The sequence below is a fragment of the Plectropomus leopardus genome, chromosome 16, assembly GCF_026936395.1.
Source record: "Plectropomus leopardus strain MGB_pleo_1.0 chromosome 16, ASM2693639v1, whole genome shotgun sequence".
NCBI classification, from domain to species: domain Eukaryota; kingdom Metazoa; phylum Chordata; class Actinopteri; order Perciformes; family Serranidae; genus Plectropomus; species Plectropomus leopardus.
This window is the reverse complement of record NC_142191.1, coordinates 11704661-11717301: the sequence shown is the minus strand read 5'-3', so window position 1 is coordinate 11717301 and position 12641 is coordinate 11704661. Positions and strand designations below refer to the sequence as shown.

Below are 12641 nucleotides of genomic sequence, written 5' to 3'. Positions count from 1 at the left end.
GAATCGATTTGGCACAAGATAAAATGCTCCAGCCAAGATTGGAAATTAAGATGTTCCCTGCCTCAACCTCGTGCTTTTATTTTGCCGTCGTAACACTCCTAGTCCTGGTCCTTCGCGAAAAGACAAGTCTGTTCTCAGATGCTGAAACTTGAAACACGTAGTCAACAGTTTGTCTGGTACAGTGTGTGCTTGACATTGTTTGGTATCTACAACTTCTAAAAACAGTTAAAAATGCCCATCAAAACTTCTCAGAGCTGGATATGGCATCTTCAACTATTCTTGTTTTGTGCAAACAACAATTCAACATCCAAAGAGATTCCATTTACAATCATATAAGACAAGCTAAAACAGAAAAATGTCATATTTGAGAGGCTGAAACATGAAGACACAAGTCATGTTGCTAATTAATGCATCAAAAAAGTTTGACGTAAACTGAAAGAAAATGAAAGTATTAATTTTTCCAGCTCTTTTTAAATCACTTTTAGACTACTGGTGACACAGCAAGTCTGTACACAGTTTCTGAAGTAAATGCGCAAGACAGATTTACATAAAACTCTTGAGATGTTTAATGTTTAAAATTGTTTCTTTAAATAGATACAAGTACTATATATAGGATAGCGCAATGCAAATCTCGTCCAACATCGGAGTTCAACATAAAAATCTGCTGCCAAATTGTGCGGTTTGAACATTACTCCCAAAATATTGCCCATAAACAATATCAAGTATATAGAGTGCTGCAGGAATGATGTTTTCTTTTAGGGCAGCCCTAAAGATAGTGTCACCCTAGTTCCCTCAACAAAAAGCCCATGGGATTTTTCCACTGGATTTTAGATTATTGCAAGAAATAAGCTCTGTGGCAAACAAGTTTCTGCACAGTTTGTTCAGCAAGATAATCTTACACCATTAAGAATTTACATCGCTGTTATAATTTTTGAAGCCAGGGTTCTCCCACATTCTCATGGACATTTCAAAACTTTTCATGGATAAATAGTAAATTTTCCATCTTAGAAAAGCATGAGCATCACTCTATCTGCTGCATTTGCCAGTTATGGTTCTTTTCTACACAGATACACTCAGGAGAGTCTCACTCTCCATAACAAATGCTGCCACACTAAGTCACAAAAACACGCAACCTGTGTTAAAGGGGAAGGCTTGGCCAGTATTAGTCATAGAAAATGATAACGTGTGAGTTTTATATTTGTAACAAGCAGCAAATTAGTGATTTGACTTAATCTGCTTGACTTGATATCCTTCAATACAACAGTTGTTCATTGCAACGTTGATTTGCAGTAGCTTCTGAAGCGATAAATGATAAATTTATCCTTGCGTTACATTACGTGGAAGGTCATCTCTGTAAGGTTAATGTAAAAATTACCTTCATCACACCCAATAAAATTCCATTGATTTTCCAAAACTTTCGATGATTTTTACTAATCCCATGACTTTTCCAGATCTGTACAACAAGATAATAATTACTTAACTTTTTCAGGTTTTTCATGACTGTGGGAACCCTGTGAAACATAAATGAAATCGCCAAACATAAAAAGCAAATGTGAGGCAATAAACTAACTGCACTACAGATGCATGCCTTTTTAACATCACTGCCCCATGAGCCTGTAAAGCCACGATTGGCACGACGACGTCCTGTAGTCTGATTTAGTCAATTGTTAGTTACCATCTTTTTTTAGACATACAAAAGCTTCAAAATTCCTTAGTGGGGTATTTACTGATGCATTTCTGTTAACCACAGACCTTACTTCAGGCACTTAACACTCACTAACGAGGGACCGAAGTGCAAAAATGCTGATTCATTTCCACATTTTAGGACTCATTCCTGTACCACTCTACATACAGATTAAAAAAACAACTAGTGTTTGGTTCGTGTTTTGTACAGTTTCTGCTAATAAACAGTGAATTCATGTGTCTGTTTTACTAAAAGCTCCAAACAGTTTGATCAGCATGTCTAGACTTTGATGCTTAAAAACAAAATTAAAAATGATACAGGACATGGATGACTGTGCGAAGCAGGAACATAACCAGAGTTACCTCCAAACATGGCGCCGGTATACACATGTTCCATACAAAAACCTGCTTTACCGGTTGCTGATTCCTTTTTCCAGGCTATAGCTACTAACAATGACTAGCAGCAAACGAAGGAATCCTGTGTTTACATTAAAAACATCTTGAACTACTTTATGAGCTCTACTTGGCCCTGTTGTGGAAAAAAAGTGGCTCAGGAGGAGCATCAACTAACAAGCAGGGGAGATAGTCATGCAGCCAACTGTTGCCTGGAAAAGCCATTTTGTTTCATAATTACACAAATGTGATAGGAGTGTTTATCTGCTACTTCATGTGTCAATCTGAAGAGCACATGGGTATAATCACACACCTGTCTTTGAGTTCTCCACATCATTTTATGCCTGTGTGTATACCTTTTTTTTCTTAAGACTTGTACAGTAAATGTGTGTTTGTCTCTTTGTGAAATTCAAATGTTCATTAACAGACAGAAGATGGCAAGCAATTTTTTTACTTTGTTGATCTAGCCAAAGCCCATTTTTTTAGCATATTTTCTAAAGATAATACCACGTATTTAAGCTCTATGTGAGAGTTGGAACACAACCCCAGTATCTCCCCCGCAGTCCAGTCAGACTGTTAAAAAGACAACAGTAGTTGTGTAGGCGACTTTGTATGACTTGTGCGTGTTTGGTGACATGGAGTTCATTTAAAGATGCATACTTTAAATAAGAGTAATGTGTTTGTAGAAACATCACATATCCAGAAGCAGCACTCGTGGATCTTCCACCACCGCTTTGATCTTGCGTAAGAAAGTTACCGCTTCTCTGCCGTCAACGAGTCGGTGGTCATACGTCAGCGCCACATACATCATGGGCCGGATCTCAACCTGCCAATGCAGAGAGCAGTTTTATTGTTTACTCTTGTAAACATGTGTGCCAGATTTGGAAAATCAGTAGAACCATGTTAATATGTAGCTCAGGTCTGACCAGCTTCATCCTCTTTGTTGTACAGATTTTGTTTTTGTTCATCTTAATTTACTGTACTGTTTAATTATTATTATTAAACCCTTTGAAACCTGGATCGACATCACTTTTCTTGTGCAAACACCTTCACTAGTATTTAAACATTCAACATCTTGGGGGGGGGGGTCAACCTGGCTAGAAGCTGTATTATAATTATCATAATTATATATTTTTAATTATTTTACAGAATTATTATTATTGCACCTTTTTCTTGCCTTTTTCATTCTTTGTTTTTTTCTTCATTTTTTTGTTTAATTTTTTAAAATCTTTATTTATCTTTTTTAAAATCAGACCTAACCTTTTTTTCTAATTTTCATGTAAGTTTTCTTGGACTTTTCAATTTTTTTTTTTGTTAATTTTTGGGTAATTTCTTCTGAAGTTGCTCATTGCTCTCTACCTAAGTTTTTGAAAGACTTTTCAAATGTCAGAAATTCACCCTAACATCAGCTCGCCATTATCGATCCTCGCTCTCCCCTGCACACTGCACGAGAAAAACGGTAAAATGGCTTGTGCGACTTAAAAATTGTGTCAGAAATGGGATCAAATCACACAGTGTATTCCAAGCTAAAAATCACTCTTCACCGTTTTATTAGTAATACTATTATAATTTGTGTAATTGTTTCTTTTGAAATGCACAAACAATTTTGACACCTGTGTCTACAGACGCTCAACTCTCACCTTGCCATTGATGGCCATAGGTCGGTCGAAGATGCCGTGCATGCCCAGGATGGCAGATTGGGGGGGGTTGATGATGGGCGTACCGAACATGGAGCCAAACACGCCACCGTTGCTGATGGTGAAGGTGCCTCCATCCATGTCCTCAACAGCAAGCTCATTGTTACGAGCCTGAGGCGACACAGCACAAATTATTGTCACATTTCCATGATTAATTAAATAAATATTGATTTTTATATAAAACTTACATAGCAATCAAGAAAAAAAAGAAAAATGTTAAACACCTATTAAACAAAGTTTGTTTTTTTTTTACCTTTAACCCCAGTGCATTAATGGTTTTCTCAATGTCAGCAAAGTTCATGGTCTCAACGTTACGGATCACAGGTACAACAAGCCCCTAAACAAATACATTTTATTTAGGTGTATTAGATGTGACACAGCATTTAAAAGCAACAGTTTTAATATATATTTAGTTTTCTAGAACCAAAAGTCATACCTTTGGAGTTGCCACAGCGACGCTAATGTCTATGTAGTCCCTGTAGACAATCTCTTTGGTTGTATCATCAATAACTGTAGTGAAAACATTTTTTTGGCAAATAAAATCGGTCAAAATTTATGACAGCTGACTATGCTCACTGCAAAACAGGAAGTGAATCTCCTTTAGGGAAAGTTTGACTCAGTAGAGTTGAGTCAGCGTTGTCTTACCAGCATTGACGGCAGGTTGTTCAGTCAGAGCGTGTGCTGCAGCCTTCACAAACGCTGACATAAATCCCAGTTTGATGTTGTGCTTCTTCAAGAAAGCATCCTTGTGAATGTTCCTCATGTCCTGAATGTTACTGGAGCAAAATTGAGGAAATATTAGATAATCTGTTTAGTGAGGAGACATCTTTAAAAAAAAAAGAAGAAGGAAGTCCCCTGAATCAAATATATCCCATGATTGAAATATGATATATATAAGAACCAGGTTCTTCTGTATTGAGGCTTATAGTCCTAATTGGCCAGGGTTTAGACCAATGTAAATATTATAAACAAAGTAAAGCATAATCTTTGCAGTGGTTCACCTCATGTCCACCTCGTTGAAGGTGGTCAACATTGCGCAGGTGTTCTGAGCCTCCTTTAGCCTCTGAGCGATCCTCAACCTCATACGGTTCATCTTCACCTGAACACAAGCAGAACAAACTTCATTATTTCTAGTATTGTTGTAATAAAACAAAACATATCCATGAAACAAGTGTGTGTGCATGTGTGTTACCCTGTTTTCTCCTCTGCCTGCTGCTGCAGGAGGAGCTGGTGCTGGAGCTGCAGCTGTCGGCTTGATGGCAGAAACTTTATGAAGAGTAACAGATAGACATTAAAACATTGCTGGTGGCCTGCTAAGATATACACTGCACAATAATAGTTAATACTTTTTGCACCATATAGATTCATATTCTAAAGAAGGAGGCATACCAGGTTTGGCTTGGACAGGCTGTGGTGGCACTGGGGGCACTGGAGGCATGGCAGTGGGGGTTGGAGCTGGAGGAGGTGGTGGTGGAGGTGGAGGGGCTGCAGCTGGTGCCTCTGCAGCTGGGGAGGGAGCAGCTTTGGCAGCAACAGCTGAGGAGACAGAAGTAAAGAAGTGTCGAAGCTAAGATAATTGAATACATTCTAAAATATTGTCTCTGCAGTACAAAACATAAAAAATCAAATCATTCCCCAATTTAAAAATATCCTGATAATTTTCTACTTTATATTATTAAGGGAAAGTTAGGGGTTTTGTGTCAAGACAAAACTGCCTTTCTACTCAACACAGTAAAGTATCAAGAAAGTACTATTTTGGTACTGAAACTGAGTTATCACACTGCCACCAACATGCACAAAACTATGCCTACAAGTTTGTTTGCTTCAGTGTTAAAAATATATCTGATGGTAAACTTTTCTCACCTCCTTTCCGGAGTTTGAAGAGAGGCGTCCCTCCTTCTACCCTCCCTCCATCAGGCACCAGCAGTTCCTCAATTACACCGGCTGCCGGAGCGGGGACTTGTACTGAGGTCTGGAAGTTCAAAATAGACATTTGTTTTGTTCAGACCGGTGATTTTCTCACAATCTTCTTAAAGGGGACCTATTGTGCCCATTTTTAGGTTCATGCTTGTATATTTTCTACTTGAACATGTTTACACGCTTTAATCAGTGTTAGAAATTAGCACCCGCCACCAGCAAAATGCTGGTAAAATATGCAAGTGGCTGCTAGATTTACTTCATTTACCAGCCACAAAATCAATGGTAATCTATTGAGTGGCTGGTAAATTTTGGAATCCACTAGCCATAGTGGCAGGTTGACAGAATTTCCAACCTTGGCTTTAATGATCAAAAACACTTCATTTTCTTATACTGATTGGTCAGCATTTTTGGTGTCCCTCATCTCAGTGTCTTTCAGGCCCCTGGAAACACAGCCTTGCTTCATATTTTTTTTAGTGGCCACTTTCCACAGTGGAAAAAAGTGCCCAGTGGCCCAAAAGATATTATTACAGTGTAAGTCTATGAGCAGAGTGGGAACACTACTGTGCATATTTGGTGGCCTGTATACTGCAGAAGTAAAACTGGAATCTACAAAACAATTTGGGCTTTTGCTCTAGACAAGCAATTAAATTGAATATAAAGGCTGTCATCTTGGGGTGCGGTATCTACGGCATCTCTGCACCATCATTGTAGAAACCTGTATCATATGTTTCCCTGATGTTAGCATGTAGCTACATGTAGCAGTGTAGGTTATGTAATGGAAACACTTGCAATAGCAAGTCTGGTACAGATGACGGTATCAAAAAAAAGATAGCCCTTATCATTTTAACATCATATAGGAAATAAAATCATAACGTATAATAGGACCCCTTTAAGGAAAAATAGATAAAAATCAGAGATTATCTTACAGTTGAGGCTCCTTCTTGTTCATACCTTGTCAGTCTCAATTTCGCACACCACCTCATCTTCTGTCACTGAGTCGCCCACAGCTAAACACAAACAAAGAAAGAGAGTATACTTTTATGTGCAGAGATATGATTACTACACAATATGGAACACTGGCACCTGTGAAATACTGACAACATTTTACCAAAAATATGATAACTTATACTAACCTTTCTCCCACCTCACATCCCCCTCTGAAACAGACTCTGCGAACGCAGGAGTTTTGACTGTGACAACCTCATCCCCTGCACAAAAACCAAAACAGCTGCTGTTGAGTTAAACACTGAACAAAGTTATCTTCACACATAATGTTGAGAATTATTGAAAAGCATACTGTGAACAGAAGACGTCTTGAAGTATCTGATGTGGAGGACATTCGCTGATGATGGAAATTCACATCTAAATGTCAAGCAAAAAAAACAAAAAGTATTTTTAGATAAATGCAATAGTACAAACCAAATGATCATGCTCACACAGGCACACATAAAACTGATTAAAACGTGGATGACTTCCTTATCTTTTTTACCTTTATTCCACACAACATAAAGCCCCTTTAAAATAAGGTTTGCTGCAGAGGTTTGCAGCTGGTGGATGAATAAAATAGACAGATCTTGATAATGCTGAAGAGTGGCTACTAAGCGGCATTCAAGGACAGACAACAGAACAAGAAAGAGCACTTACAGCTGAGAATTCCTGTAAACTAGCCGGCTGCAGACAGGGAGGCCTTGAGAGAAAAAAAAAGAAAAGAAAGTAAATCAACAACAGCAGCTTCTCTCGAGGCATTAACATGAGATACGAGTGGAGGTCTCTGAGAGCTGCAATTAACCACTTGTGGGCTCCTGAAGTCATCTCAGTCACTCAACACGCATCACTTATTCTGCTCTGGATGATCTACTCAGAGACTGTTTATTCATGAGCAGCAACATTAAGACTGCGGTTTTAGATGTTGCATTACTGATGAGGTTCTCAAATCCAGCTACAGATGTAGTCTGTTTCACCAGAAGCACACTTACCTGATACACTTTGTCGGACAAGCACATTATTGGCCTGAAAAGACAAAAAGCAAAGCAGTAACAATTAGTTTCATATGCACTTAGTTGTATATATTTATTGTGAGTTTATTCTGGTTTTGACAACCCTTTATTGGCAGCTTTTAAATAAAATTAATGTGAAATTGATTAGTTGCCCTCATCATAATGTAATTAAAACATTGTGTCTGTTGCACTAAAACGCCACCTTCTGTTCTTCTAAATCTAACACAAATGTTTCACTGTTTATGAGCATATTTAATTTGCTAATTGAACAAGTTTATGTGAAGTGTACAGGGTTCTCACACATTGTCATGGACAAAATTTCAAAACTTTTCCATGACTTTTCAAGGACCTCAACTATTTTTTTTTGGAATGCCTTCCACACCTGTTTTCTTTTTTATAAAAAAAGAATTTTTTTAAATTTTTTTTTTTAAAGTTTTCTATAAAACATGCTTTTCTCATGACTTTTCCAGGTTTTCCATGACAGTGGGAAGCCTAAGTGTAAGTCTTCTAAATAAACTGACGAGTAAAATCTGAACCTTTATTGCTTTTCGTTAAACTGCTGGATTTTCCAACTCTGACTGTAAACTGTGCTGCTTTGCTGTGTGTTATGAGTCATGTGAGTAGGTATTTTGAGGGCAAAGCCTCAGTGAGGACGTCTGTTTGGCTCTGGCTGCTTTTACGCTGATGTTTTCTGGTGGAGTCGCTTGTTACCCAAACCTTCAGATGTGGGATGCCAGAGGAGGGTGGTGTTTTGAGAAATGGATCAAATCTTCTGATGTAAATCAAAGCTATGCACACATGCCTCCACCAAGATTCTTGATAGTTTGTAGCTCTGACTCACAAGAACAACTGGTGTTTATTATGTACCACTGAAGACAGCATTACCCTGGCTGATGAACAGCCAACATGTTTTGGTTAATTCTGACTTCAGTCCTCTTGTATGTACTTTTTTAATTCTGTACACAAGTGGTTTCTTTTATCAGAACTCTAAAGATTTTTTAAAATATTTTGTGCTGTTACTGATATGCATTTGGAGGGATGAGTAAAGTAATGCAGTACCATGTAGTAACAAATCCTGCCTTCAATAAATCAGTGCCTGAAACAATTATTTGATCTGTCAATCAAAAGTCCAAAGTCCAAAAGTACTTTATGATAATGAAAGTAATAATTAGTTGCACCCCTTGTTATACACTCAAATGCTTGTTTATTAGGTATACTACATCATATCTACCTTTGCTTATGTCTGTTGTTGCGATGTGAATTAATAATTTTACGCTTTGTTGAACGGTAATTTATTCTGCTTTTATTTTTGCATTTGTCTGTGCCAAACTTTTGTCTGTCTAATAATTGATATGTTTTACATCGTGATTAATGTTCTTGAACTTGTATCATGATTTTAGGTGGCCAAACTACCTGGCCGGGGACTACAAATGAAAACTAGCCTCCTAAGTAATTCTGGCATATTTACTGGAACGTTTATCAATATGCACTGTCCCTGAGAAATAAATACAATAAATATATATTTTTTTTAAAAACAACAAAAACCCTACAAACTTATGATGTCTAATGCATCTGCCCAGCAACAATCCATACAGGTTATAATATTCTGGAGGTGTTGGTTTAACTGTATGACTGTGAAGCATGTAGTTTGTGGTGCTGTTGAACTGTATTGCATTACAATGACGGGTGTTTCTGTTTTTAAGCCTACCCCTATTGCTAAAAATAGGGCGGACAAAATAACAGAAAGTACTTAATACAATACAACTCAACAGCACAATAAACTTCAGCTTCAGAAATGACCAAACTTTAAGATAAGTGTAACTAAAGAAACTGGTAACTAAGTCCATCAACCCCTTCTATTTTAATGAGGGGGGACTAAAATTCAGTTTATCTCAACAGCACCACAAACTACAGCCTCCAAAACAACTGTGAAGTTAAATCAACACCTTATAGGCCCTTAAGACAAACTTAACATTGTGGCCTTCATAAAGGTATGCTTTACTGCAGAGCTTTTGTTTTGGTCTGTATTACTTGCAGCCAAGTGTACCTACAGGGGTCCTACAACTTTAGACAAATTAGATTTAAGACTTTTTAAGACTTTTTTTTTAATGCCTCTCCAGATGAAATTTAAGACCAATTTTACAATAACCAAAAGTGAAGGATAATTTTGCCCGAGTGTTCATTGTAACAGAGGACATGACATTTTTGTCCTGTGAAAACATTAGATTATCTAAACCAAGTGGAACACATGGAAGACATAGAACATATTATTGCATAATTAATCTATTTGGTTTACCAACTGAAGTGGGAATACATTTTCTGACTGGTTTTCTTGGCAATTTTGTGTTTTTCACTCTCCATGTGAGATCCTATGGTCTGGATTCCCACCATGACAATTTAAGAGGAAGAATTTGAGGATTGATTTAACCAAAAGTACATGTTCCCACTTCCCACTGAGATTTTACAATGCAACATCTGAAAACATGGTCCATAAAATCCTACTTGTCATGTCAATTTTAATTTTTTTAAAAGACTTTGATTAATTTAATTCATTTTAATAACAATTAAGGCCCTATTTTTAGATTAATGAATTCAATGCCTTTTATGAATTTTAAGGATCTGCAGGAACCCCAGTGAACTGACAAATGATTTGATGTCTCCTTATCCTTATGCAGGTCATATTCAATTCGAAACACTTAAATTAGTCACCTTGAAGTATAAATAGACCCTGACAAGAAACAAAACTTAATGCTGTCATGATCTTTCACAGTAGCTGGTGATTTTAATCAACTCATCCTTCAACTCCAAGCATGTAGCAGGATCAAGGACAAATTTTATTTTCTTTAAACTAAGTTTAGAAAAAAAAAACTAGTAAATCTCCCTTCTACTTTCTTCTAACTTACCTTCTATTATGTTTCAGCCTCAGCAGCGCTTAAAGCACTAAAGAGAAAGCTGAAGCTTGTGAGGGCAGAGTCATGTTATCCCCTCACAGACAGCACATACACTGACATCTATTTAACACGGCATGGGCTATTTCTGTCAGGGCAGCTCCACACACCTCAGTCCGACAAACACACGACACCATAACATGTTAACTCTGCCCTGTGTAGACTGCTTCGTGTAGTGACCAGTTTTTAACAGAGAAGCCAATACTATGGGACAGATTATAGTTTCTTAGCTTGTTAGCTAGCTTAGGGAGTTTGTTAGGTCTTGCACGCTAAAGCTAACTTCACATGTGGTTTTTAATCTTGAAATAAAGCCCACTTTTAATAGTGAAATACTCAAATGTGATACTGTTCAGCTGAGCTCCTTGTCTGCCTCTGAAGCTGTCACAGTCTGTCCTTGTAGGCGAGGCCCTGCTTCACAAGCTAACGGCTGCTAGCCAACAGCTAACTGTGTCTTGTTTGAATCAGTCCCGACCGTTTCAGAGTTAAAACACAGGCTCAGTTCACTGTTTTCCTCCAACCTACCTGGCTCACCGCCGACAGAGAGCGACCAAGCGTCCGGTATGCACATCTGGACCGTGATAACATAGCGCTGGCTGACGGTTGTGTGTCTACTTTGACAGCAGTTGGAGGAGCGGGCCGGAAGTTCGCTGCTTCAGGGCGCGAGGGCGGTCCGAGTGGGAAGAACCACTGCGGCTGGATGGGCGGGGGGAGCCGGAGTCCCCGACGGCGGGAGATGGAGCTGGATAAAAAAAAATAATACTGGACATCATGAATTAAAACCTGAGAAACATCGTGAGTAGGTCAAATAAAAGTTATTATTTCCAGATTTTAAAATATTAACATTCATTTACATGTAACTGGAGTGTACCATTGCACATTACGGTCCAGATGTGCATACCGGACGCCTAAAACATTTTTATAGGAAAGCTTTTTATTTTAATGACCGATTTGCATATTTATAATATGTAAATTTTGTGTTTATGTCCTCTGCACTTTAATCTTAGCTCCTAACATTGTTTTGTTTATTGTATTTTTATATTTCTTTGTATATTCTTTGCACTTTGTGAAGCACTTTGTAATGTTGTTTAGATAAGTGCTATACAAATAAAGCTTATTATTATTAGCAGTATTATTGCCTGCATTCAGTAGTAATCGGTACTAATCATAGACTGTATATAAACATCTAACCTAAAAAATAAAATTTAAGAAAAAAATAAAAATATAAAACTAAAAAAAGATAAAATAATAAATAAAATAAAAATAATACAAAACAAAAAATATAATATAAAAATTATAAAATATAATGAATCTATACAGTCTATAGTACTAATGCATACTTTCTAATTGTTCATTGGTACAGATACTTTTATTAACTTGTGAGAATGGAGGGGGTGTTGGTTAAAGTTGAAGCCTTCATTTGAATTAATGATAGCGATAACAAAGGGAAATTTTTATCATGTTTGGCTATATTTTTTTTATTATATAAATGTGGAAATAGGTTCCTATAACATGCTAGGGTAGGAAGACTCATATATTTATTTTATTTTACCTTTTTGTAATTGACAATGATATGCTTTGTTATGTTATGTTTGGGATATGTATGTTGTTGCTGTTGTTTGGTTGTTGTTTTTTGTGTGTTTTTTTAAAGATGGTTTTATTTTTCATATTTAAGGGTGGATTTTTTTCTTCATATGATGTTTAATTAATCCAAAGACTTCAATAAAGTTGACAATTTGAAAAGAAGAAGGTAAGGGGTAGTGAGGCATGTCAAATATTTTTGTGCATTGGGGAGGGACTTGAGTGTCTTATTTTGGTATTTTGGCCAACTTTAAATGGCCATATTTTATTTTACTGCCTTTTTTTTTTTTTTTTTTTTTAAATGCCCCTGAATGCATACCGCCAAAACTACACCATTTATCATAGTCAGAAACTTTAAAACAGAAACATTCATTGAATTTTAAAATTTCTGATGGCCCTTGAACACGTTATGTGGGACAAACGCT

General features: G+C 37.1%; 2 protein-coding genes across 2 annotated transcripts in view; both read right to left on the bottom strand.

The window, feature by feature from the left end:
• Window positions 1-542: 542 nt before the first annotated feature.
• LOC121955220 (dihydrolipoyllysine-residue succinyltransferase component of 2-oxoglutarate dehydrogenase complex, mitochondrial-like) lies at window positions 543-11259 on the bottom strand. The gene is made up of 15 exons (XM_042503070.2): window positions 11161-11259; window positions 7670-7703; window positions 7338-7380; window positions 6991-7055; window positions 6827-6901; window positions 6645-6700; window positions 5637-5745; window positions 5163-5309; window positions 4966-5039; window positions 4775-4872; window positions 4419-4549; window positions 4210-4283; window positions 4027-4110; window positions 3717-3884; window positions 543-2902 (listed from the first exon to the last, which is right to left on the bottom strand). The coding sequence occupies exons 1-15, from the start codon at window positions 11221-11223 to the stop codon at window positions 2768-2770; spliced, it is 1356 nt and encodes a 451-aa protein (XP_042359004.1). The 5' UTR covers window positions 11224-11259; the 3' UTR covers window positions 543-2767.
• Window positions 11240-12641, bottom strand: part of ylpm1 (YLP motif containing 1) — a 36487-nt gene continuing 35085 nt past the window's right edge. Inside the window, exon 21 of the transcript XR_015779169.1 lies at window positions 11240-11377. The gene's annotated coding sequence lies outside the window, so the exon portion shown is untranslated. The remainder of the gene's footprint in view (window positions 11378-12641) is intronic.